This window comes from Bos grunniens, chromosome 5 (assembly GCF_055505025.1).
Source record: "Bos grunniens cultivar Pamir isolate PY7600 chromosome 5, Bosgru_T2T1.0, whole genome shotgun sequence".
In the NCBI taxonomy this organism is placed as follows: Eukaryota; Metazoa; Chordata; class Mammalia; order Artiodactyla; family Bovidae; genus Bos; species Bos grunniens.
Window position 1 is genome coordinate 5768903 of NC_141169.1, and position 27570 is coordinate 5796472.

Genomic DNA, 27570 nt, shown 5'->3' on the forward strand with positions numbered 1-27570 from the left:
GTCCACGTGGTTGCTAAGAGTTGGACACGACTAAGCACAGCACATTACATAATGTTTCTATGAACACTGAGTAACATTCATTTATTCATACAAATAAAAGCATATGTTCATTCAATTATTCAAAAAATATGTGTTCACTCAACTTCATAGGACAACAAGCCAGACAGTCCCTGCCCCTTTGGAGTTTATTGTCTGTGGCATTCAGACAATAAAAGTACAGAGAAAATAACTGCATGATGACAGGAGCCATGCTGGAAATAGAAATAATGCTGTAATTCACTATGAGTAGGCAGGGCCCTTGTTTGAGATAAAATGCTCAGGGAAGGGCTTTCTGCGACATATTTAAGCTTAGGCATGAAGAGTGAGAAGGAACCAGACATGTGAAGAATCTCAGAAACAGTTAGATATTCAGTTGTGAAAACAAAAGACCAGCTCCTGTGGAAAGGATGACAGAACAGACAGAAGACCAGGGTGCTTGGACCGTGAATGAGATGAAGCTGGGGGAGGAGGGAGCGCAGATCACCCAGGGCCTTGTAGACCACTGCAGCTTCACTTTACCCACCTCACAAGCTGAAGCCATCCAGGTATTTTAAGCAGAAGGTGACAAGACTTGCCTTAAATTTGGAGTTCACTGGGCATGCCTGTGGGGAAAGGATTGGAAGGGGAGTGGAGGGGAGCCCATGGACCAGTGAAGAGGGTCCTCGTGTCCATCTGAGCCTGTTTTTCCTTCTCTACACAAGAATTTCCATGTAATTCTGAAAAGCGAGTCCCTCCCCAGTGTTTCTGAAATTCCCTCAGAATGGGCTCTGGGCAGTTAGTTCTCCAGTCCTGCGGCACTCAGCTCTGGACTCCTGCCCTTGGCCCATGTTGACTCCTCCCCTCCCGGTCACCTCGAATCTCCCTGATCTGCAGCATCCTGACACAGACTCTTCTTCATCAAGTGGGCCCCACCTCCACGCAGATGGCTGAAGAGACAATTATACCACAGAAGGGGAAACAACTGCTTCCATAAGCAGACGGTACAGGAGCCAGTGTACTTTGGCCATCACTGCCTTGGGGACTGTTACTCATCTCTAAGCTTTTCTTTATAAAGACCTTTCTTTCCTCTTCACCAGAGTCCCAGGGCCCCAACCCTCAGGCAACCAGGGGAACACTGAAACCTCCTACTTCTCCATTGGGCAGAATACTTAGGCTCCCTTGTCTCTTTGTATAAAATTTTACTTTATTGAAGTATAGTTGATTTACAGTGTTGTATTAGTTTCCGGTATACAGCAGTGATTCCGTTGTTCAGCCACTAAATCATGTCTGACTCTTGCAGCCCCATGGTCTGCAGCCTGCTATGTTCTTCTGTCTATGGGGTTTTCCAGGCAAAAAATACTGGAGTGGGTTGCCATTTCCTTCTCCCAGGAATCTTCCTGACCCAGGGATTGAACCTACATCTCCCACACTGGCAGTGCACTTATACATATAGAACAGTTTGATTTGCTAATCCCAAACTCCTAATCCACCCCTCCCCGACCTTATCCTTTGGCAGCCACAAGTTTGTTCTCTATATTTGTTTCTGTTTTATAGATAAATTCGTGTCATATTTTAGATTTCACATTTACGTGATAGCATATGGTATTTGTCTTTCTTACTTCACCTAGTGTAATTATGAGGTCTATCCGTCTTGCTGCCAATAGCATTATTTCATTCTTTTCTATGGTCAGTTATATCCCATATATATACACATTGGGCTTATATTGGGCTTCCCTCATAGCTTAGTTGGTAATTCACCTAGTGTAATTATGAGGTCTATCCGTCTTGCTGCCAATAGCATTATTTCATTCTTTTCTATGGTCAGTTATATCCCATATATATACACATTGGGCTTATATTGGGCTTCCCTCATAGCTTAGTTGGTAAAGAATCTTTTCTATGGTCAGTTATATCCCATATATATACACATTGGGCTTATATTGGGCTTCCCTCATAGCTTAGTTGGTAAAGAATCCCTCCTGCAGTGCAGGAGACCTGGGTTCAATTCCTGTGTTGGGAAGATCCCCTGGAGAAGGAAATGGCAACCCACTCATTTTCTTGCCTGGAGAATCCCATGGATAGAGGAGCCTGGCGGGCTACAGTCCATGGGGTCACAGAGTCGGACATGACTTAAGGACTAAACCACCACCATATTCCATATATATTCCCTTTACTTCACACCCTCTCCAGCATTTATTTGTAGACACTTTAACGATGGCCATTCTGACCAGTGTGAGGTGGTACTTCACTACAGTTTTTATTTACATCTGTCTAGTAATTAGTGTTGGAGAAGGCAATGGCACCCCACTCCAGCACTCTTGCCTGGAAAATCCCATGGATGGAGGAGCCTGGTGGGCTGCAGTCCATGGGGTCGCTGAGGGTCGGACACGACTGAGCAACTTCACTTTCACTTTTCACTTTCATGCATTGGAGAAGGAAACGGCAACCCACTCCAGTGTTCTTGCCTGGAGAATCCCAGGGACGGGGGAGCCTGGTGGGCTGCCATCTATAGGGTCGCACAGAGTTGGGCACGACTGTAGCGACTTAGCATCAGCAGCAGTAATTAGTGATGTTGAGCATCTTTTCATGTGCCTGTCGGCCATTTGCATGTCTTCTTTGGGTTAATGTCTATTTAGATCTTCTATCCATTTTTTGATTGGTTTATTTGTTATTGAGCTATATGTGCTATTTGTATATTTTGGAAATTAAGCCTTGTGGGTCACACCATTTGCACATATTTTCTCCCAGTTCATAGGTTGTCTTTTCATTTTATCTGTGGTTTCCCTTTGCTGTGCAAAAGCTTGTAAGTTTGATTAGGTTCTGTTTATTTTTGCTTTTATTTCTATTGCATAGAGTCTGTAGGTCTCTTAGTCTTAATCATTGCCTTCTAGACAAAATCCAGGTCTTTGCAGAGCATGTTTTTCCCAAGGTGAATTTTGCCATTTCACTGCAAGTCACAACTGCCTTACTTTTAGCTTGTTTTTGAAGTAGCAATTTTTTCCTCTTAATAGTACAGAATGCACACTTAAACAAAGTATGACGTAGTATAAGTGATTGCATTAAAAACATTCTAGAACTTAACTCAAAGAGTGCTGTGCTTTTTAACAATGAAAGATAGCCCAAGGACTAATGTCTAATTTGGATATCTTCCATAGTTGTTATCAGAACCTCTACTATATTCCTTAGACTATTTTCCACAGTGTAGAGTAAGCATGGGGCTAAATTTAATTTCTGAAACAACCTAAATTAACTTGGAGTCAAAGAATTTGAACATGTATTTTTAGTTGGAATTGAGGTGTTAGTAAAAAGTAATGTCTCTAAAGGGGGGAGTTCTTATTTTCTTTGAAAATAAATGTATAGCATTAGAGGATAGGAGTCCATGAATTTGAATTAGAAAAAAGTCACATCTTTTTCACTAACTTCTATAGAAAATAATATTTTTTGTGAATTAACATTCCAGTCATATCAGCAATACTTATGATTGGACAGTACTACCTGTGTCTTTATAAATGTCAGATATGCTCATATCACATTCTAGTTGTAGTTCTCTCAAAATATAGTTTGTATTCATCTCTAAAATTACTGTTAATTATTAGACTCCCTGCTGTGCTGTGCAGGGAGTTGCGTCAGTAGTGTCTGACTCCTTGCGACCCCATGGATTATAGCCCACCAGGCTACTCTGTCCATGGGATTCTCCAGGAAAGAATACTGGAGTGGGTTACCATTTCCTTCTCCAGGGGATCTTCCTGGCCCAGGGATCAAACCCCCATCTCCTGCCTCCTGCCCTGGCAGCGGGTTCTTTTCCACTAGAGCAACCTGGGATGCCAGACTCCTTGCTAGCTCTCATCTAATACACAGAGAAGTATGTTTGTATATCACAAGTATTTTTAACATGTTAATAATCATTTCAATTTAATTGGCTTACTTTGTAATCCTATGAATTTTATTTTAGCTATTTTAAAACTGTTTTGAGAAAGAACCTATAGGCTCCACCAGGCTGCCAAAGGGTCCATGACATGAAAAAGTCAAGAACTCCTTTCCAAAAGCAGAGTTCCAAAAAAAGCTTAGTGCAATGGCAAGTTCATTGAAATAAATGTACAGCCTCTCATCATTACTACTCCAAAGTTATTTATGGAGATGTAAATTGTTTGGATATTATTTCACTTTCTAAGCTGATCTTGGTCAGTTACTTAACAGAGTGTTAAGCCTCTAGCTATGGGGATTAAAAAAATTAGTGTCTTCCCCATTGGGTTATTGTGAAGATTGATTCATTCAAGGACACTTAGAACAGTGCCTAGTACATGAGTATTCGGTAATTATTATGTTACCCGTGTCACATCCTTTATGTGAAAACAAACTGCACTTTAGGAACTCCCTCATAGCTCTTGTGATTTTCTTTTGGAAGACCCTCACCCCAGCCAAATGGCTCCTATCCAATAATAACCATGGAGGTTTGCTGGACTAAGAACAAAAATGTGGGTCATGAGAGCTTTTCTAAGATGGACAGTTTTATGGATGGCAGTGATCACACAGGCCAGACATTAACTAGAGGGAACATTTCTTTAAAATCAAACCTAGGTCTCATTGATTCTGATATCTGTACATTGTGGTTTTTGGTAACTTAATCTTTGAGCTGTAGTTTCCTTACCTGTAAAACAGAAATAAAAATAACTTTCTCCCAGAGTTGTCTCAGGAATTAACTGAGATGATTAAGACAAAGGTTCCTAAACACAGGCACTTAGAGTGAGTTTGGCAAATATTAGCAGGTTTCCACTTCTGCTTCCCTCTCTCCACTTCTCTCATTAATCTTCTGAATTTGTGGACTTCAATCCTAGGATTTAGCCAAAAAGAAGACAGCACTCAGTCGTGTTTGACTCTTGTGATCTCATAAACCATAGCCCACCAGGCTCCTCTATCCATGGGATTCTCCAGGCAAGAATACTGGAGTGGGTTGCCATTTCCTTCTCCAGGGGATCTTCCCAACCCAGGAATTGAACCCATGTCTCCCACATTGCAGGCAGATGCTTTACCAACATAGCTATGTGGAAAGTTCAGTGTTTAGCCAAGGACCATGATAAATTGCAATTGGTTGGTGGGGGGAGGGGGGAGGGGGTAGAAAAACTTCCTAATGGATACTTTTCTTCTTCACAGAGGCAATTACCCAACCTGGCCATATAAAAAAGGATCCACATGCAGTGCCTGCCCCAGGAATGACAAATGTTTGGACAATCTTTGCAGTGAGTAAAAGGAACAATCTACCAATAATACAATGTGTTCAAAACTCTTGTAACTTTCTAGAGATCAGTCCTGAATATTCATTGAATGACTGATGCTGAAGCTCAAACTCCAAAACTTTGGCCACCTGATGTGAAGAACTTATTCATTTGAAAAGACCCTGATGCTGGGAAAGATTCAAGGTGGGAGAAGGAGACGACAGAGGATGAAATGGTTGGATGGTATCATCTACTCAATGGATATGAGTTTGAGTCAACTTCGGGAGTTGGTGATGGACAGGGAAGCCCGGTGTGCTGCAGTCCATGGGGTCGCAGAGTCGGACAAGACTGAGCAACTGAACTGAAGAATGAAAACATTTGTTTTATCCTAATAGCTCTTTTCAGGAAAAGGGGCATCAGGTAGCAATCAAAGCAATGACTTACTGTCCTAGGAATGAATATATGTTCAAGAGAAATTTAAAGAAGCAAATATCCTTTATAGTTAGCACTAATCAGAACAACAAATGACTGATTATGGGAAATTGTAGACCCAAGATTTGCTAATTTCAGCAATATAAAAATAGTAACAAAGTTAACCAAAAGAATTCTGAATTGTGTTCAGGTAGAATTTTACCTGTCCAAAGCATTCAAGACTTAAATGTTCATCTATAGAACTGAATGAAATAAAGGCTGCAGTGTAGCACTTTTCACTAGTTCAGTTCAGTTCAGTTCAGTCAGTCATGTCCGACTTTTTGCGACCCCATGAATCGCAGCACGCCAGGCCTCCCTGTCCATCACCAACTCCCGGAGTTCACCCAGACTCACGTCCATCGAGTCAGTGATGCCATCCAGCCATCTCATCCTCTGGCGTCCCCTTCTCCTCCTGCCCCCAATCCCTCCCAGCATCAGAGTCTTTTCCAATGAGTCAACTCTTCGCATGAGGTGGCCAAAGTACTGGAGTTTCAGCTTTAGCATCATTCCTTCCAAAGAACACCCAAGACTGATCTCCTTTAGAATGGACTGGTTGGATCTCCTTGCAGTCCATGGGACTCTCAAGAGTCTTCTCCAACACCACAGTTCAAAAGCATCAATTCTTCGGTGCTCAGCTTTCCTCACAGTCCAACTCTCACATCCATACATGACCACTGGAAAAACCACAGCCTTGACTAGACAGACATTTGTTGGCAAAGTAATGTCTCTGCTTTTGAATATGCTATCTAGGTTGGTCATAACTTTCCTTCCAAGGAGTAAGCGTCTTTTAATTTCATGGCTGCAATCACCATCTGCAGTGATTTTGGAGCCCAGAAAAATAAAAGTCTGACACTGTTTCCACTGTTTCCCCATCTATTTCCCATGAAGTGATGGGACCGGATGCCATGATCTTCGTTTTCTGAATGTTGAGCTTTAAGCCAACTTTTTCACTCTCCTCTTTCACTTTCATCAAGAGGTTTTTTAGTTCCTCTTCACTTTCTGCCATAAGGGCGGTGTCATCTGCATATCTGAGGTTATTGATATTTCTCCTGGCAATCTTGATTCCAGCTTTCACTAGTAAGATGGCATTTAATGAGGAACAGTGTAGAAGGTCAATGAAGATAACTTTCCAAGGATGCTTTACATCACTTTAAAGTATTAATACACAGTTGGCCAAGAGTCCATTTATGTTCTCTGTTCCAGACACATTCCTTTCCATCTTAGTTTTTTTTCACTTTTTGAACCGGTGTGAAACGAAACATCAATCAAGCTATTACAGTTGTGCAAATTCTCTACTACTTTTGTGCTTTTATCTGTAACCAACTGAACCTCTCAGGGCTGCAGGACTGGCGTGGGGTGGTCGAAGCAGAAGGAGGCTGGAATGGACTGAGTTTAACAGCATACATTTTTGTTTGGCCAAAGTGTTCTATTGCTTACATGTCTTCAAAGTCCCTCCTAGGTCTAAAACTATAAAATTCTTTTCAACTGTTTGTTCCCTTCTTCCTGATTTGTATACATTAAATTCTCATTTTCACTCCAGCCATATAGCAATACTTGACCACCTTTCTGAGCCAGTTATTTCTCTGCAGTTCAACCATTTTTTCTGAGAATCTGGAACAAGTGCCTGGCACACACTTTACAAATATTACCTACTATCCCCAAGTTCATCCTCCCTCTAATCTCAAATCTTGTTTGCTTTGGTATTCTGGTAGCATCTTTATGCCCAGTTTTAGATGTTTTTATGCTCAAACAATCCTCACAATGCTTCTTCAGAATCAGTGATGAGAACAGACAATTAAATTATGTTGAGTAATTTTACTGTTGCTCCTGGTTAACTGTCTTTCCCACTAGACTGAATTCCAAACAGACAGAAGTTATGCCTACCTAATTCACCTTTGTAACCAACCCAGGTGCCTAGTCTGGCTGACCAATTACCACTAATTTGACTGCATTTTTTAAAAAATCATATTTTGAAAGGCGTGCTGTGATTGGGTTGCAAAGAGTCAGACACGACTGAGTGATATTTTTAAAAATCTAGACAATTAGTAACAACAGCACCAGAACAATAACAAGGAGAAAACTTGTGGACTTTTAGCTTTTGATCTTGGAGATCTAGCTTGAAATGGTCTCTAATCTTGTGGGATAAAATTCAGAAATTTAAGATTGCACTCCAACAATAATGAAAAACCCCTGGACTCTTAAGAAAGACAAAAGAAAACACAAGCTAACTTGCAGAGGGGTAAGGGTTGGAGGATAAAGGCTTTTATCTATCAGATTCCATCTCTGACAAATTATAGCAAACACTGGAGGAAAAAAAAAAACCTCTGTGGTCTTCCAGATAACTATTCCATAAATACCAACGGAGGCCAAATTAGGATGGTTTTGCAAAATGCACTGGGAATACCAATGGTACACAAGCTGATCTGAGCTAGTGCTCGTTGTGGACGGCATCTGTTTCACTATTCAAAAGCTGGAGGTTTAACATTTAAAAAATATATATATATATGTAAGAAAAAATATAACTAGCACATCACACCTTGATTTCATGGAAGTAAGTGCCAAGAAAAGTTAAAGCAGCTGAAGCTTCGATGGCAGGTCACCACAGACAATGCCCAGTCACAGGTATGACGGCCAGAGATGCTCACAAGCAGGCCGAGGATCAGCTCCTTTATGGATTCCACCACAGGGGTCCTGGATCAGCTCCTTTATGGATTCCACCACAGGGGTCCAGGATCGGCTCCTTTATGGATTCCACCACAGGGGTCCAGGATCGGCTCCTTTATGGATTCCACCACAGGGGTCCAGGATCGGCTCCTTTATGGATTCCACTACAGGGGTCCTGGATCGGCTCCTTTATGGATTCCACCACAGGAGTCCAGGATAGGCTCCTTTATGGATTCCACCACAGGAGTCCAGCAGCAGCTGGCCTGGAACCAGTGTAGAAAAGGTGTTTAACCATTTATAAAAAGTATAAGAAGGCTATGGCAGATGTGGATTTTTTTCCTCATAACTACTTGGAATGTCAAGTGGTTATGACCTTTGATAGCCAAATGCCCTATTAATAAGTTAATGACAGACTAGAACAGATCAGAGGACACTCTTTACTACTGACTGATTATAGGATGATTCTTCTCAGGGAGAAACTTATTTTCAGGAAAATATTTTAACAAACTGACCACACTGATTACTACTAATACTTATTTTTAATTGCAATGTCTTATTTTTATTACTTTTATCTTATGTAAAATGACTTTCCATTTACAGTAGTGGTATATAAAAAGTTTTATATAAACAAGATGATTTTAAAATATCAAGTTATTACCATAAGTACAAAAAAATCTTGAATAATTAACCTTTGAAAATCACTGCAGTAAAGCCAAAGCAACAGTCATTGGTTATAATTAAGAGACTTGGCTCTTAAAAAGAAAAGCCTCACCAGTACCTATTCTTTTAATTTTTGTTTTCTTTCTTCTGATTTTACAGCTAACCCACAACGAGACAAAGTGACACGTATGTATATAAACCTTGAATTGTTTAAGATCTATGTGAGCTGTGTTACTGCATTATGGGTAACAACATTAACGAGAGTATTTCATGTCTGTTTCACAGGTTACTACTCTACTGTGTTTCCAGACTGGCCGATATTTCCACGTGACAGATACACATCTCTTTTTCTCATAATTATTCCACCAATCCTAATACTGAGTGTTATAATTATCATTTGGGCCAAGGGCAAATACCCTCATTTATTTACTTTGAAATAATACAATCCAGGGAGGAAAAAAATCCTCATTCAAACACGGTGTTTTGTTTTTGTTTTAGTAACAACTGAGTGTATTTCTGATTTGCAGCAAACCCCTACTCAAAAGAAGAAATGGTTCATCTTCCTAGCATTATAGGAAGACTCATCTTTACATTCCACTTTTTAAGAAGCAGCACTGTTTCCAAGCTGCCACAGCTGTGACTTGCAGTGAGTAAGCTCTATCGCCGTACGCCTCAGCTTCTGAATATGTAAAGTGAGAGAGCTAGATTTAGGTGAGTCTGAGAAACTGCACCGGCCCTCACGAGTAAAAACACTCTGATATAACCTGGTGCATGCTGCTCCAACTCTACGTATCTGGTTTTCCACTTTCTCTTGGAATTTGATATGGTTTACTACTTCCTCAGACTCAGACTGGAATAGTAATTAGGGAATTAATTTAAAAGGCCTCGCTCTTTTGGATTATGAATTAATTTTGGAACAAAATGTAAATGAGATTACATTAGAGCACTTCCTCAAAACCAAATGCTGGGACATGATTATATTTAAAGTCTAAACTACCTTAAAAATTACCCCTAAAATCATGCTTAGGTAAAACCTGCCTGGAATAGATTAGATACAATGCATATAAACACATATATACCACTCTCTAGTATAAAATTTTTCAAAAAACATATGGATGATACAATAATTTATAAAGAAAAGTTGTTTATATTAACACTGTAATTAAGCACAAACTCAGAAAAAAGTGATCAGGATAAGGCAACTAATGTTGCCAACTACAGTATTTCAAAATCCTTTACAAAAGGAGATAGCTTAATAAATTTTAGTTCAGAGTTTGTGTTACTTTTTCTTCTTTTTCTTTTCATCTGCTTCCATTTTAAGCTTAACTTCTTCAGCTGTAAGAGCTCCCAGTTTCTTATTCTTTGCTTTCTTAACCTTTTCCTTGAGGGCAGCCACATCAATTTTAGTTTCAGTAGAAGCTAAATAAATTAAAAAAAACAATACATGTAATTCCTTAGATTTTACCAAATAAAACAAAGATTACATAAATATGAATAATTTTAGAGTACTATTGTAATTGAAAGGTCATGTTATAAAATACAAAATACCTGCTAAAAGGAAAGTTAGAAATTTTTTCAAACTAGGAGAAAACAAAGTACTTAAACAGACTAGTAAGAATATACATGAAAATGACATTATACTTTAACTACCTGAACGAATTATTGGATTCAACTATGTTGAAATTACATTTTTCAACATAAAATGTTGAAATTTTAAATTGTTTGAAATTATTATTTTTATTTGTTTCCATATTCTGGAACTTTACAGTACTCTTTAAAAAACTTAGTTTTCCAAATATTAGTTCAATTAATGATTAGTATTATTTCATTTAACAAGATTTTGGTAATAAAGACAATAATCTGAGAGTATCTGGAGGTCCTAACAGAACCAAACCATGTAGCTAACACCAGAAGTCTGAACAAAATAGAGGAAAGCAGCAGCAAAAAATGGCAAATTTTCTTATCATTTAAAGAACAGTATTCAGGACATAAAGAACCACAAGATAAAATGTCATCATACAAACACCCTAGCAACTTGAGAGCAGACTTCAAGTCTCCACTACAATGGAACAGCTACACTTTATCCAGTATTAAACTGAGGTTAAACTACTATCTGAACACCTTGAGAGTACAAAACTGACCGACGAAAAATTATGATGCTTATGATATTTTTAACTTTTATATAACCAATGATCTAAGAAGTAGAATACAGTATTTTTTAAGTTATTAACACTGATATATATTAAGAAAATAGTAACATTACACCCGGCTTAGACCAATAGGTGATGTACAATACTGGAACTTTATAATACTGGCGACCTCCCTCCCCTCATTATGCCACTGACCACTTCGGAGAGTTACTTTACAGAAGAGTACAAGGGTTACTAGTGGAAAAGAAAATGTAAAAGAGAAGGTAGGTCAAAACAAGGCCAGGAATAATGTTTTCTCTGAGTGTCTTTTTAATAGCCTCTGAGTAAGAAAGATATTCCTGCTATTCTGCTGGTGTTTTAGCCCAAGGTCATGAGAAATGCATGTTAACAATACAAGCATCAAGTTCTAAGTCACAGATTATACAAGTAAAGAAAGTATAAATTTGGTAAGCTCTTTAAGGGGCATGACAGCAGACCTCAGGGATCTTCCCGCTCTATTTCTATAGAGGACTCACTGCTCTGGTTTCTATCTTTCAAAACAAAGAGTCCTTCCTTAGCACAGCAGAGATCAGGAAGCGACTGTCAATCTAGGATACTCTCAAATAGGCACTGAAAGTGAAAGTGAAGTCGCTCAGTTGTGTCCGACTCTTTGCGACCCTGTGGACTGTAGCCTACCAGGCTCCTCTCTCCATGGGAATCCCCAGGCAAGAATACTGGAGTGGGTTGCCATTTCCTTCTCCAAGGGATCTTTCTGACAAGCTGGTACTAAATTATGGGTTATCTCAGTCACCTCATCCCAAGGACTTGTGAGTAATGAAACGCTGAGAGAACTGATGAAAGATGTGGTTATTTCTTAACATGAACTCAGAGATTCAACAAATTCACTATGGGTTTACTTTTCCTCTAACAGACTTCAACATCATAACAAGACTTAGAAAACAGCATTACCTTCCTTAGGTTTCTTTAGGTGAACTGGTTTTTCTTTAGGTGGAATAAAAGCTTTGTTTCTTTCCTCTTGTCTCTTACTAAGAGCTTCTGCTTGTTTAGCCTACATGATTAACAAAGTTTTCAGTTAAGTAAGAATCCAAAGTATCCACGCACTTTGCAGTTAATGTTGCAAGCTAGACACAGTCTTACCTTTATTGCTTCCATTTTCTGTCTCTTCTTTTGACTTGCCTTCAAAAAGTATTCACCACTAGCCAATTCTTTATCAATCTGTTGAAATGAGTATTTACAATTACTTCAGAAATCATGTAGATGGGAAGTCAATTCCTAAGAAATTCACAATGACCCTGAGGTAAAGACAGTAGGGTCAAAACTCTTATGTAAGGTAGTGGCCTAAAAAGAAGGAAATGCACTCTAAGCTGACAAGAATATACATACACAAAAGCTCGCAGGTAGGAAAGTAGGTGATGTGTACATGGAATACTCAACAGACTGCTTTAGGGGAGGTGGAAGGTCAATGACTCAGGAAAGTGAGGTAAGACACTTGGAAAGAGTTTGGGACATGAAGAAACATGAATAAGGGAGGCGGGATGTGATTTAGAAATAACTGAAGCTTCCTGAGAAGAGTGAAGAGAGCAAAGTAACACTTTATAAAAGGAACAGAAAAAAGGAGATAAAACCCTGTTTGTTTTTTTTTTAAGTTTCATTTTGTTCATCATACAAAATGAAAAGCAAGAATTATCAGGATGTAGCGACTTCACTTTCCCTTTTCACTTTCATGCATTGGAGAAGGAAATGGCAACCCACTCCAGTGTTCTTGCCTGGAGAATCCCAGGGACGGGGGAGCCTGGTGGGCTGCCGTCTATGGGGTCGCACAGAGTTGGACACGACTGAAGCGACTTAGCAGCAGCAGCAGCGACTAAATACTAATTAGAGCAAGTAACAACTCATTCATTAAATAGTTAACATACAACTGATCTATCTAAGGCAACGCTCTAAACTATTACTACACTCTCTACAGTGACTAACTCTGCCACTTATTTGCTATGTTCAGTTGCTCAGTCGCGTCTGACTCTTTGCGACCCCATGGACTGCAGCACGCCACTCTTCCCTGTCCATCGCCAATTCCCGAAGCATGCTCAAACTCATATCCATCGAGTCAGTGATACCATCCCACCATCTCATCCTCTGTCGTCCCCTTCTCCTCCTGCCTTCAGTCTCTCCCAGACAATTCTCAAATTCTCATAGACAATTCTTTGAGACAGGTATGATCATCATCCTCATTTTATGTCCGAAGAAACTGGGGGCACAGATGTGTTAAATTATGCTAATTAACATAACCCCAGACACGCAGATGACACCACGCTTACGGCAGAAAGCGAAGAGGAACTGAAGAGCCTCTTGATGAAAGTGAGAGAGAAGTGAAAAATCTGGCTTAAAACTCAACATTCATAAAACTAAGATCATGGCATCCAGTCCCATAACTTCATGGCACATAGATGGGGAAACAGTGACAGACTTGATTTTCTTGGGCTCCAAAATCACTGCAGATGGTGACTGCAGCCATGAAATTAAAAGACGCTTACTCCTTGGGGAAAAAAGCTATGGCAAACCTAGACAGCATGTTAAAAAGCAGAACCATTACTTTGTCAACAAAGGTCTGTCTAGACAAAGCTATGGTTTTTCCAGTAGTCATGCACGGATGTGAGAGGTGGACCATAAAGAAAGCTGAGTGCCAAAGAATTGATGCTTTTGAACTGTGGTGTTGGAGAAGACTCTTGAGAGTCCCTTGGACTGCTAGGAGATCCAACCAGTGCATCCTAAAGGAGATTAGTCTTGAATATTCACTGGAAGGACTGATGCGAAAACTGAAGCTCCAATCCTTTGGCCACCTGATGCAAAGCACTGACTCATTGGAAAAGACCCTGATGCTGAGAGAGACTGAAGGCAGGAGGAGAAGGGGACGACAGAGGATGAGATGGTGGGATGGTATCACTGACTCGATGGATATGAGTTTGAGCATGCTTCGGGAATTGGTGATGGACAGGGAAGAGTGGCGTGCTGCAGTCCATGGGGTCGCAAAGAGTCAGACGTGACTGAGCAACTGAACATAGCAAATAAGTGGCAGAGTTAAGTCAATCGAGACACTGCTGATTTAAGAAGCTTACAGTCAGAGAAGAGGAAGACAAGACAAATAGTGAGTACAGGACAGGGCTACATGGAACACACCAGGTGTTACAGAAGCGTGCTTTAGTACCTGGGTCACTCACTACTTTCCCCCAACTAACACTTTCTTTCTGGCTTCACTTTATTTTCCAATGTAGAGCTCCAGATCCAACACTTACACATTTTTTTTTTTTTTACAATGATGATCATCATCCCTTTTTTACCTCTGACCTTTCATCAAACCTTCCCTGAAAAACTGCAAACACAGGGCTGTGGGGAAGACAAGATAGTATAAAGAAAAAAAAGGGTTAAAGGAAAAACTTCAACATACACCCAAGGGAGGGAATAATGAAGAAAGATCCTCCAGCAGACAGGTGAAGAAAGAACTCAAAGAACAAGCAAAGAATGGACTGATGCAGATGGGGAAAAAAATTGTGAGCTAAGAGCAAGCTGAAAGAGTTTTTGCCTGGTAATCTCAAATATTTGAGGGGAAAAAAAGCAACGTCATCTACGGGGAGTGGAAGAGTGGCGAAAGAATTAAGAGGACACAAAGCAGCCAGAGAATACTGCTGAAGACCATCTGAGGCTGGACACGGGAGTTTTTAAGGGATATAATCCAAAGATCTGACTTTCTTCAGCTATGTTTAGTAGCCACACTGTGGGAAAAGAAGTCAAGTTTTAGGACTGATGCAAATTTCAGGGCTGTTCTGTCAGACAAGTGTGACAGAAAAAGGGAGTATGAAAGGAAACAGCGACAGGCAAGAGAGAAAAGAAATTATGCCAGAAGACAGTAGACAGAATGAGAGGCATTCACATCTTAAAAAAAAAAAGGCAGATATTAGAAGTTAAGATTTCAAATCCAGAGCAAAAATATATAGTACATGTCACACGAATGAGGCCAAAGCAGAACTGAAAGCACTGTGGGCTGCGTCACTGACACTTTTTAACCGTGGAACATTCACAGTGGCTACAGGTACAGACACACAACCAACATCACCCACTTTGATGTCACTTTACTCTCACAACATGAAGCTTCCACTCCCCACCTCCATATAGTTAGTTCAAAATAAGTGTATTTACACTTACCTTCGGATTCTTGCATCTCTACACACCCAAACACCCACAGAAATCCCACCTAAGATACCCTCAAAGTTTCTGACAAAATAGATTAAAACGGTTTCCCTCTCATGTAACAAAATTCCACATTTAATACTGACCTGACTTTCTGGCTGTGGTGGTGGGAATGGTGTATACTCTTTCTTAACAGTTTTCTTCTTTGGTTCCTTGCGTTTATTCACATTTTTGTGCTTGAACTGTGGCAAAAACCTTTCCCAACTTTGTGATCTTAACTCAGAGTCCTTCGCCAGCTCTCGTTTAATCATTAAGGTCTTGGGTCATGGTAATATACGAACAAAGTAAACACTTTTAATTTTAGAAGTGACATGTTTCTCACCCTAAGACATTATAAACAATGTTCCTATAAATAATAAAATTAAAAGGAACAACTCTTAGCCGCTTCAGTAGATTAAATCAATTCTGTAAAGAAAAAGCATATAATCTCAAATATGCATAACTAACCAAGCATCAGAAAACCGTTAGAAATTTAGACTAAGAAACAGAATCATTAAAATAGAGATGAAAATAAGACTAAGTTTTTCATTAAAACCCTTGAAATTCAACTTCATTATACAGAGAGAGTGCTTAATTGTGAAGTTTCCTACAAGCAGGAAGCTTTCAGTAGCACATGAAATATCATTATCATAGAGAAATAAAAAACTAAAGTTTCTCATGATCAATGAAACCAGTGTTTTCACACTTCCCCCAACTCCACCTGAATTTTATCGACACTGAAACATCACAGGATGCAAAGTAGGCATCAGATGCAAGACATGCTCTCTTTAATGTCCCAATGAAACCCAAAATCATTTTTTCACCCTAATCTAAGAGTGACTTTTCAAATTCATCAAATTCAAGGACTGTTTAACAAATATCCATCATAAAACATCATATACCATGGTTATGTCTCCAAGAACAATTACTGAATGTTATGCATACAGGGATATACTCTCTCAATGGGCCTATAATTTGAGTGTTAAATTCCAAAACAAGTTTTAATGCAATCTGAATTATTCCAGACTTACAGAAAATGGCAGAATTCTAAAAGATCACACTTATAAATACAGTCTGTGGGCTCATCAGACTAAGAAAACTGAACTGGTACCCTCTACAACAAATTCCATGAAGCGTATTTTATTTGTATCAGAACTGAATCACTACATTACAGAGCCCACTTCAACAGCTTTCTTTCACACTAACTCCTCAGAGACCTAAGCTTTCAAGGAAGGAACTATAGGACTGGGATAGTGTTGAGTGGGCTGAACTCTACCCAAATAGTTCTGCCTTATCTGTTTTGTATATTAGACTTTCATAAAAGATTTATTTTTAAGAAAAGTTTCTATAGCTAAAAACAATTCGATAACCACTGTTTTACTAATGAACAGTGAACACTCACTTTAATATTGTAAATTGGATGAATATTCTTCATAGTGTCCAGGACTACTTTTCGAACCTGAAATTTGCAAAGAAAAATGAATCAGTTATTTATAATGAAGACTTCAGTGAACTAGGTAGAAGAGGATTAACAGATTGCAAAATAACCTATGAACCAGGCAATGGCTACCAAATTGAATATAGTAGTCCCTTCAACTGTTCTGAGTGGCTTCTGGATCTTTCATAACAGTTAACTTCACTTGGATACAATGAAGTCTCTCAATTTTACTGCTAAAAAGTGATACACAGAATTAACACAGCAGTCTGGAGCTATGTAATTTAGGGGAAAGAGAGATGGATTTAGAGTTAGAAAATATGTGAGCAAATGCTGGGACTTCATAGGGGAAAGTCACTTAATTTTCCTCCTGACTTCAGCTTTTGAATTCTGTAATACATTTGAAATAAAACCACCTTAAGGATCTGTTGTAAGAATTAAATAATAGACTCTACAAAACTATGAAATACTCAAAACACCTAAGTTGTTATTGTGCCATAACAACTTATGAGATATTGAGTTACCTCATAAGATTGAGTTATCTCATGATAACTTATGAGAAAGAAGTCCAAAAGACGTATTATTAAAGGCCCTGAAAAGGAAGTAAGAGCTCACAGCCAGATACACACAACAAAAGCCTCAAAAGGAGCTTACAGAAACAGTATGTGCTCTGTAGATTTTCTAATAACATGTGACAAACTAATATTCATGAAACATTAACATATTAAAACTCAAAGAAAATACATCTTAAAGGAAGTTTTCTGACCCTGACCTCTACTGGCTGTATCTGTTACTGCAAAGAACAAGATCTGCTCAATTCTCCAATCATTTAAACCCATGTGTTTTCTAATGTTTGCTACAGACTGAGATCTTAAAATACCCACTTAAAACCTGTAGTAGGGGAAGTAATGATGAACAGACCTTCTAATTCAGAAATGAATCTCTCTGTAGTTACCAAAAGTTGGCCATGATATGTTAAGGTTCAGGAATGGCTATTCCCTCAAATTACATGAAGAATTTACTAATGAAAATCAAACAAAGCACAATTTTTTAAAATTATGAAAAAATATATTATGCAATGAACTATTATAGTATACCCATATTCTTTCATTTATTCTCTGCTAAAACTAATTTAAGAGCGTAAACCTCACCTCCTTCAAGCCACTAAAAGGTCCAATGGCTGAAACCGTGTTTCCCTGAACCATAATGTAACAGTTTGTCAAGAGTTCCAACGCCTATATCAAAAGAGCACAAAGTTGAATTTCAGTACACTGAAAAACTAACAATAGAGGAAGACATACTTTTTCACTAATAAAAAGTACCTTCAAAGTAGATCCTTTGGGACCAATAAGCCGTTGTCTTCTTTTTACAAATCTCTCTTTATTTCTTACTAAAGAACCTATTTTAATGATGTCACATGCAACATCATCCTGAAGAATTCGTATTGCCTTTTGGGAAAATAAAGAAAATAGCTCATCAACATTCTTTACAAGTACAAATGTTTTCCAAGCCAAGAAATTTAAGCACAAAAATGAAAACGTTTTAGGGGGGAGGGTGGTGGCGGCAATGATATATGTTGTCTCTAATGTTGATGCAAATAAAGCAAAGTCTAAATTTAATTCTAAATTTACCTGTTCAAATGAAACACTCCTTGCTAACAGTTTGATTAGGTCTCTGGCCCTAATGATGATATATGGATCAAATGTCTTCTTGGTAGTACAGACAGTCATGCTGCCCTCAATCAGGTCCAGGGTTGCATTAATATGCTACAAAAAGAGCGAACAGCAGTTATCTGAAAATGAATTCAATTTTAGATGATTACAGAGCCTATCCTAGCCTAACTATTAATTTCTGTGCCATTAAGATATCTCAAAATCGTTTAACTCTCTCCTTGAAGAAGCTGGAAAGTTAATGTAAATAAGGAATACTTGATTACGTTTACATTTCAAAGAGTATAAGAGACTCAGGTAATTAAAAACATTTATAGTTGGCTTTAGGATAATTTACACTTTTTGGAATAAATATTACCTCCAGTCTAAAAAATCACATCAATCAAAATGAGGTCATATTTAAGACTTAAGGTAAAAATGTAAAGCTTATAATTTCCCTACCCTGGCTAGATGTTGCTCTAATCTAAAATCTTCTCCCTAGAGTGAAAATAGACTTTCCCTTTCAAACTCTCCCCTGGTAGCTCAGCGGTGAAACATCTGCCCATCAATACAGGAGATGCAAGAGATGCAGGTTCCATCTCTGGGGTGGGAAGATCCCCAGGAGAAGGAAATGGCAACTCACTCCAGTATTCTTGCCTGGGAAATCTCATGGACAGAGAAGCCTGGAGGACTACAGTCCATGGACACAATGGAGCGACTAAACAACAACAACATTAGCTAAATACAAAGTAAAAACAAACTGTCATAGGTTTAAAAATAAAAGCAATAACTAGAGAATCTGTGCGTTAACTTTCAAAAGAACCAGACTTCAACAAAGCAAATAAAAATGCTATTTTCTAACTGTGAGCATGACCTCAAGAATATTTCAATACAGTGAATGATGAACAATTAAACATAAGGTTAGGTGTCTATCAGTTTAAACACACACACAGAAACAAATTGGGTCTAATCCCAGATGTGGACAGCTGTAAAATACGGCCTGGTGTGCTAACCACGCTCATGCCTAGTGGGCACAAATGACTCCAGAGCAGTCCCACAGCTGAGAAAGAGATTTTCTATCACAACCTAGTGTGTACACAAACACAGAGACAAACCAAAAGCTTCAGAAAATGATACTTATCCTTACCACATGTGATATGTTTTTTTCCTAAGGCTCACTATGGCCATTAAATTCACTTCCTGATTCTCTAAGGGGGTCTCAATCCAGTTTGAAAAATAAAATCAAATGCACTGCTCTAGGAGCATGGCAGGAGCAACAAACAGGAAAGTTGGTCACATCCATCATCTTTCATTTACAATAAGATGTTAAACAATGCCAGGAGCATGCCTCAGCTCAAAACGGTACAGGTTGATGGCAACCATCACAGCAGAGACTACACATTCTGAAATCTGGAGTTTCCAAACGAGTTTCAGACACCCCTACAAATTTAAATCCCCTAAAAATGTAAAAGCATGTCAATTTTTCCGAGTAATCTGTTATTCACAAAACTAAGAACAAATGAACAGTAAGGATAATGTTTACCTAGTCTGTTTAAAATACCAAATGAATCAAATTAAACAGCTATGCTAGCACCTTTACATAGAAATCCATCATCACACATTCACTTACTCAGAAGATATAAGCAATAGCAATATCAGAGAAATACATAAAACATGCATACATGTTCATTCAAGGCTTTCTGTACCAATGGCCAGCACTCTTTCAAGTAAGCCTCTCTGTATTTCGGAAACAAAGTTGCAAAACTGCTCTCCTCCAGAAGTCCTCTGGGATTGTCCTCTTTGGAGAAAGCTGGCTCCTTCCAACCATCCGGAACAGTGAGGAGTTCAGATTCATCTACGGAGGAGGAAAAATCTACACATCAGATTTAACTTCTTTTGAAGATTTTTGAACACTTGTACGCATACGTGCACAAGTGTCCCAATACTCTCATGCATTTCCTTCTTCCCTGCTTTTTATATTATTCAACAGTCCAAGAACATGCCTCTGTCATTATCAACATACTGTATTAGAATTATCTGCAGTGTGTGTTCCAGTCGCGTCACAGACAAAGCTCCTTGAGGGCAGGGACTCTGCTCCTTGGGTCCTCAGTTACTGGCATACACCTGGCATACAGTGGGTTCTCACAAACTTCTACCGCACTACACTGTTTTAGAGTTGAGGATCCAAATACTATTTGGTTTACACTACTATTTTAAATAAAGTAACATTTCAGACTCAACTCAAGTGGAGCCTATGTGTATATATGTTTGTATGTGTGTATACATAAAGTTTTCAAAAACTGATTCCAGTGTATACTTTCAGTTAATATTCACTACTGTAGGGTTTTAGGCTTTCCTAACAGCTTTCATGTGACTTCCTTCTGTATACTCTCATCAAAACTATGAAAGGAAGAACTGGTATTATTATTTCCACTTTAGAAAAGATACTCCATTCAAAGCGTTCAAGTGACTCGTGTAGGGAATATGAAGCTGCCTCAGTCTAGGTCTCCTCTCATTAAAGCAAAATGCCTCCTAAGGCCATAAATTGTCTCCTATATCACTTATTAAAACTCCTGGTCCTGGATTTACCTCTTAAATCTAACGGCTATATCTTAACTCACTGTTAAACAAAGGTCTGATCCATGGGCCTGCAGCACAGGCATAAATTGGGAGTCTGTCAGAAATGCAATTCTTGCGTTCCATCCAGACCTATTAAATGTGAACCTCTGAGATGAAGCCCAGCAATCTGTCTTAATGGTGTCATGAGGAGACTCTTGTGCATACTGAAGTTTAAGAAGCAGGTCTTTACGGTCCATCGTAGCCATCCCAGTCAGATATATTTGCTTTCTGTTTCTTTTACTCACACCCACTTTGTTATTTAGGGCTCAAGTCACAGAGAATTAGTCTTCATTTACCATTTACTCCTCAATATCCTAAAAAAAACCCCTCAAATTCTGCAATACTGACTACTTAAAATGCATATCTGGGCTTCCCTCCTAGCTCAGTTGGTAAAGAATATGGCTGCAATCTTGATCCCTGGCGTCAGGAAGATGCCCTGGAGAAGGAAATGGCAACCCACTCCAGTATTCTTGCCTGGAGAATCCCATGGACAGAGGAGCCTGGCAGGCTACAGTCCGTGGGGTCGGAAGAGTTGGACATGACTTAGTGACTAAATCACCACAAAAACCCATCTGACCAAGATTCTACCAAACAACTCGTTGGTTGTGAATTTAAAAAAAAGAAAAAAACCTGGCTAAAGAGATAGTTTAGTTTCACAATAAAAGAACAACAAATAAATCCCAAACATGTGTAAAGACGTATAATCTCATTAGCAATCAGGATAGTTTGAATTAAAACCACAATACGATTTCATACTTAACAAAACAACAAATTTAAAATTCAGATAACAGCCAGTGTTAGCGCTCCTACTACTTCTGGAAGTATAAAGTGCCACAGCTTCTTTGGAAAATATTATTATTTGCACATGCTCTACCCTACACTACAAAGATTCCAATCCCATGTAATGTACATAAACAAAGAAACTCCAGAATACATTAACCAGGAGAAATGTATGAAGATGTTTATAATAACAAACAATGGGGACAGTCCAAAAGTCCAGCAACATTAAAATGAAAATTTACATTACGGTGTATTCATACAAGGGAACATCATACAGTAGCGAAAAGAATAAATTACAGCTACAACTATTGCCCTAACTGAATAACAACAAAGTTTAGTCTAAGAAGCAAGACAGAAAAAAATACCTACAATCCTTTTTCATTCATGTAAAATTCAAAATCGGACAAAATTGAAACATTTTGGGCATAGGTGGTAAGGATTATGAAGAAAGGAAACAATACTCAACATGATTCAGAATGGTTACTTTAAGTCCCTAAAGTAAAAGAATGATCTGAGAGGTGCACGTAGCGGGTTTTGGAGATATGGTTGGTAATGCTCTATTCTTCTTAATGCTCTGACGAGCTGCTTTTCACCTGTTGGTGTTATTCTTTAAGCTGTATATGCACCGGCCTCTGCCATACCCTTAATTAAACCAACAAAACACTTTTAATCTCTAATGCCTATAGAATCGAAATTTGAGGTTTTTAATACTTCCAGTAAGTCTGGCTGAGCAGGCCCCCAGCTATTTCTCTGTCTACCACACTGAAGATAATGGATAAAACAAGAGCGCGAGCGCAAAGCAAGAGAGCAATTTAAAAAGAACGCAGTTGCAAGAGTAGGCGCTGGGCTGGCTGATAACTTCAGCAACTTGACAAATAGGAATAACAACAAACGCTCCAAAATTTTTTCAATGGCTGACAAATTGACGCTAAGGGCACGCCGGTTACCTCCTTCTATCACTACAGCTGTCTTAGTCCTTCATTATCACTACCAGTCGTTCACTCAGATGCATAACCACCACTTTCTCCCACCTCATTCCTCATTCTGCCAACAATTTCCAAACACCGCCGCGAGTTTAAAGTCCTGAAGCGCCCTCCTCAATTTCTTAATCCTCATATTTTTACAGAACACGCATTCAGCAACATCTCTACTTTGGAAAGCAATAAATTAGGAACACGTGGCTGGCACCATACAGGCCGGTCAGTCCTCAAGTCTGGTCAACAACCCTCCAGATCGGCAATTACAGGTACACAAACTCACAGAACAAGCCCAAGGCGGCGTTACACGTGCCTAGCCAGCGAAAGCAAAAAAAAAAAAAAAAAACACCAACTCAAAATCCACAAACTCCAGGCTTCGGTTTTTAGACAACCTCACCTCGGTTCTCCGACGTCGGCTTCGGGCTACGAAGCTCACTTTTCCCCGACGCTGTAGTCGGCCCATTCTGCTTAGAGGACGCCATCTTCAAGCTGCTTCCGGTCCTACCGGAAGCGAAACCTCCGTAAATCCTCCCGGCTGTAATCCGCGTACTCAAATTGAGTTCCACCGAACTCAGAGGAGGAGCTCTGCGCAGTTTCTGCGCGTGCGCAAGCTAGAGCCCGCGTATTTGCATAAACTTTTGCTCTACTCCCGCGTAGCGAAAGGAGAGTTGGAGACTGCTTTGACCTGGCGCGGGTAACTACGGAGTTCTATTGCGTGTTGGGAATTAGTAGTTTAGCACTGGCAGCAAGTCGGAGAAGGTTTTTATCCTTCGTTTTCTCATGCACTCAGGGTCTAACGCGAAAAGCAAGACTCGAAGCTTTAACTCGAGTGCAACTTGAATCTCAGTGCTATCACTCCTTCACTCATTCGAATGAAATATTTATATGACTGTCCAATATGTGCTAGGCGTTGGGAGGTGGTACAGATATGAGAATATATGAGCCTTGACAGCAAGGAGCGACAGTAATAGATACCATTTATTGTGAGACTATTTTGTCGGAGGGTATTTATTTAACATTTCTAATCCTTGAAACAAAGACGAAGTTAAAGCAAAGCTCTTTAAGATTGATTTTTTTTTTTTTTTTTTGGACAGTATTAATAAGTTTTCAAAGTCATTGTTTCTGATGATTACTGTCTAGGGTCCTGGCATTTCTAAGCAGAGATATAGTAATTAAGCGACAATTCTGAAGTTTTTCACCTAGCCTGTTCAGTCTGACAAGTCCAACTCTTTGTGACCCCATGGACTGTAGCCCGGCAGGCTTCTCTGTGCAAGGGATTTTCTAGGCAAGAATACTGGAATGGGTTACCCGTTTCCTTCTCCAAGAGATCTTCTGGAACCACGGATCCAATGGCAGGGGCTGGGGGCGTGGGGGTTGACGGGGCGGGGGTGGGGGGGCGGTGGGGAGGGGAGGACTCCTGCATTAGTAGGCGGATTCTCTACTGCTGAGAGGCTGGGAAAATGACTTAACTCCTACCTACCCCAACAGTATACATGGCTGATGTCACGATGTCCTTACTATGACTACACTGTGAGGAACCTAAAAGTTCTTACACACGACAAAGATGATACTTTGTTGGTTAAATTGTCTTATTGCTATACATTTTTAAATTTTTCTGCAGCACAGATAGAGAAAGCATTTGACAGGTTGGATTTCTCACATTAAGGAAATGGGGAACATTTATTGGACGTCCGGCCTCCTGTATCTTCTATAAAAGATACTCGTTTATAAGGTTCAGGTATAAATCAATTACTTGGGGACAGAAGATCAAAAGACACATGATTATGTAAAGATTTCTGCTTTAATTTTGTGTGTCTTCTAAATGACAGGCACTGATCTTTAAACAAGCCCCTGTGTCCTGTCTTCCAAAGTAAACTGGCTCACGAGTTAATGATTGGGAAATGTGAAGATGTCAAAAGGAAGAAAAGCTGTTGGGCTAGAAAACTGATTACAGCTTAGACTATAATCCTGCCACGTATGGACTCACCATGGCTCACTGGTCCCTGAAAGATACAAAGGCCTGATCCACATTCCTAAGTTGTTTTTACAGGAAGCAGACCCCCTCTAAATGAAAATTGCTGACCGTAAGAACATAGACCCTACACGGGTTGAAACAAGGAGGTTGATGATGCTTAAACTTTACCTCAATGCCAGCCAGTCCCAGAATTGTCCAGGAGCTGGTCACGCCCTGCTCCGTAAACACTGTGAAAGTGCTCCCTGCCCCCTCCAGGGTGGCTCACACAATATTGAGGGCATCAACCCCCTGTGGCCCCCTTTGTCTGGCAAAGCAATAAAAGCTACTCTTCTACTTCACCCAAACTCTCTGTGCTTTTCTGTTTGGAACCAATGAACAGAGGCCAAGTTTCAGCAACAATTTCATATGTTATTAACAATTTATTGAAAAATAAAAGACAATCCCTAAAATAGAACAAATAACAGATGAAAGTTACAAAGTGAGAAGCTTTCGAAGAAGCTCCATGAAGCAGGGTTTTGAGAGCCTTACTTGAAGGAACTCAAATCAGTAATAAGTGAAGAGCTAGACTTCACGTCCGGGCAGTCTGAACTTTAATAGCTCCAGAAAGGCTACCATACCCAAAGGGTTAGTTGTTGCAAATGTGTTGGCAGGAGAGCTGGGTCTTCAGCCTCAGAGTCTTTGGACTTGGACGGCAGCATCAACCGTTCCAGCCTGCTGGCCCACCCTGCCCCAAAGCCCACATTTTGGACCTTCCAAGCCTCCATAATCACCTAAGTAATTATATATTCTGTGTCTCTGGAGAACCCTCATACAGCAGTTTACAGTAGAGCAAATCTGAACGGCTGATATATCACACTCAACCTTACTGCTGTCTGAAAAGCACAGAGACATAACAATGAAATCACACCCTTCACGTTGGTTAAAAATACATGTGTAATATTTTTAAATGATAATCTCTTTAAGAAAAGGGCACTCTCATATATTGTTTTGATGGAAATGTAAACTGTTACACTCTTTTTGCAAAGCAGTCTATCAATATGAAATATACACGTTCTTTCACTCCTGGGAAACTGTCAACTAGAAATAAGGCACCATTCTATTAAGATGCAAGTACAGTTGTGCTGACAACTGCTCTGTATAGAACTAGTTCCATGAAAGGTACCTTGGAGCCACACTGACTAGTTTGCCAGACTGACTAGTTCACCATCTACTGGCTATACAGCCTTAGGAAAGTTTCTTAATTTACTGTTCAGTTTCCTGTAATGGAGAGAATAATCTTAATTTAGTGACTTTATACATATAAAGTGCTTGCAGAAAAGTGCTTTGTCTGTGGAACACAACAGGTGTTAGCTGTTATTTTTTATAGTAACAAATTCATCTTGACTATCAATTAGGGATATAGTTAAATAAGTTGGTGTTGTCTTTATAACTGAGCTATTATGCAACCATTCATAAGAATTAATTAAATCTATATGGAGAGATTACCTAGAGGCTTTGAGGGATAAATGCCAGATACAGAAAGATGGGATAATTATATATATGGAATAATTATTATAATAATTATATATACATGCATGTAATTATCCCACTTTTATGAAGCAAACCATTCATTCATTTAATAAATATTGAGTATCTATAATGCTGCAGACACTGTTTTAAATACTAGGTTCTGTTCTATGTTCTGCACATAATAATAATTATGTGTGTGGGTATGTGATTATACAATGAGAAAAGATTTGGAAGGATATACATTAAACTTTCAAGGCTGGCTACTTTAGGGATGAAGGTGATTAGAAAAGAAAAACGAAGTAGGCAAAAAGGCTTTAAAAAATAGATGTCCATGATAAGACAGCAGGCATATGAATCTATTTATATAAAACTGTCTGTATGTGTGTATGCTCCTGTGTGTCCATAAGAAAGTCTATGGAAACCCAGTCACCAAAATGTTGACTGTTGCCTCTTCATAGACATTTCAAAGGATGGCAACTTAAGTAACAATACAGTTGTAAATTAGTCATGAATGTATATCATTTAACTTGCTTAGAAATCTGGATATAAATATGTACTCAGATCTGCAGTGTGATTTCCAGAAATCGCACAAATCGCCCTAAAAGAGGAAGGAAGAATGCTCTCTCCAGAGTTTCTTGGCACTAGCAGGGGGGAAAGTCCTGCAGGCAGGCCTGCTTGGTCGAGATTTCTCCCCTCCTTGGCCTGTTAAGCAACTTAGACCCACATGCAGCCATCTCCCTATAGATGATGACTTTGCCAGCTCTCACCCTGCTCATTTATTTTCCCATGAAAAGCAAGTTGGCCTCAACTCTCCTTTGGAATTAAAGGCCTTAATTCCCACAAAATTAACCCAGAAGGTGGTGGGCAGAGAAGTCAGGGTGTGGCTTAACAATATCACGGCTGTGCTTATTTTAAAAAGAAAAAGGTGAGCAAATAAGTGTGTTATTTTCCATTTAACATTCTACACTCATTTATCAGAGATAAAAAACAGTTCTTTTCCACAGTAATCTTTTGTGGCTTTTTTCACTAATTTTTTAAAAAATAAGCAATCGGGGAGGGTTTCCCACATACAAAGGGTTGGCATATTTTATTTTCTAACACAGATAAACTGTTTTCTATTTCTGTGAACCTCATAGACAGGTTTAAAATCTGAAATCAACATTTATCTATCAACATGAATGACAGTAATAATAACCGTGACTATAAAAATAAGGCCTCTTCTAACTCCA

At 39.2% G+C, this 27570-nt stretch overlaps 2 protein-coding genes and 1 long non-coding RNA gene across 10 annotated transcripts in view; 1 reads left to right on the forward strand and 2 right to left on the reverse strand.

The window, feature by feature from the left end:
* Window positions 1–9500, forward strand: part of LOC147371265 (glioma pathogenesis-related protein 1-like) — a 69424-nt gene extending 59924 nt beyond the window's left edge. For 5 of the 8 annotated variants that reach the window (XR_015163383.1, XR_015163384.1, XR_015163385.1 and 2 more), the window contains 3 exons: window positions 5170–5255; window positions 9186–9212; window positions 9312–9500. Coding sequence is in view for 5 of the 8 variants with exons in the window: in XM_086398740.1 (XP_086254866.1) it covers window positions 5170–5255; window positions 9186–9212; window positions 9312–9466 (268 nt within the window). In the remaining 3 variants the exon portion in view is untranslated. Of the gene's footprint in view, window positions 1–5169; window positions 5256–9185 lie in introns of all 8 variants that reach the window. The other 3 variants (XM_086398736.1, XM_086398738.1, XM_086398739.1) reach the window with 1 other exon arrangement.
* LOC147371266 (uncharacterized) lies at window positions 50–8377 on the reverse strand. Its single transcript, XR_015163386.1, has 3 exons — window positions 8239–8377; window positions 4667–4849; window positions 50–641 (listed from the first exon to the last, which is right to left on the reverse strand). It is a non-coding gene; the product is annotated as an uncharacterized LOC147371266 (long non-coding RNA).
* KRR1 (KRR1 small subunit processome component) lies at window positions 8887–23348 on the reverse strand. The gene is made up of 10 exons (XM_086398735.1): window positions 23255–23348; window positions 20164–20336; window positions 18464–18598; window positions 18155–18280; window positions 17984–18067; window positions 16800–16856; window positions 15505–15675; window positions 12314–12391; window positions 12125–12224; window positions 8887–10445 (listed from the first exon to the last, which is right to left on the reverse strand). Exons 1-10 carry the CDS (start codon window positions 23337–23339, stop codon window positions 10306–10308), a joined length of 1149 nt encoding a protein of 382 aa, XP_086254861.1. The 5' UTR covers window positions 23340–23348; the 3' UTR covers window positions 8887–10305.
* Window positions 23349–27570: the final 4222 nt, after the last annotated feature.

Excerpts from the sequence above, each read along its gene's own strand:
- KRR1 (XM_086398735.1), bottom strand. The coding sequence starts at position 23,339 with ATGGCGTCCTCTAAGCAGAATGGGCCGACTACAGCGTCGGGGAAAAGT. Across the intron at positions 12,392-15,504 it reads CACCACAGCCAGAAAGTCAG|ATTGATAAAGAATTGGCTAG; the intron begins GTCAGTATTAAA and ends TCATTTCAACAG. Across the intron at positions 10,446-12,124 it reads CCTAAAGAAACCTAAGGAAG|CTTCTACTGAAACTAAAATT; the intron begins GTAATGCTGTTT and ends TAATTTATTTAG.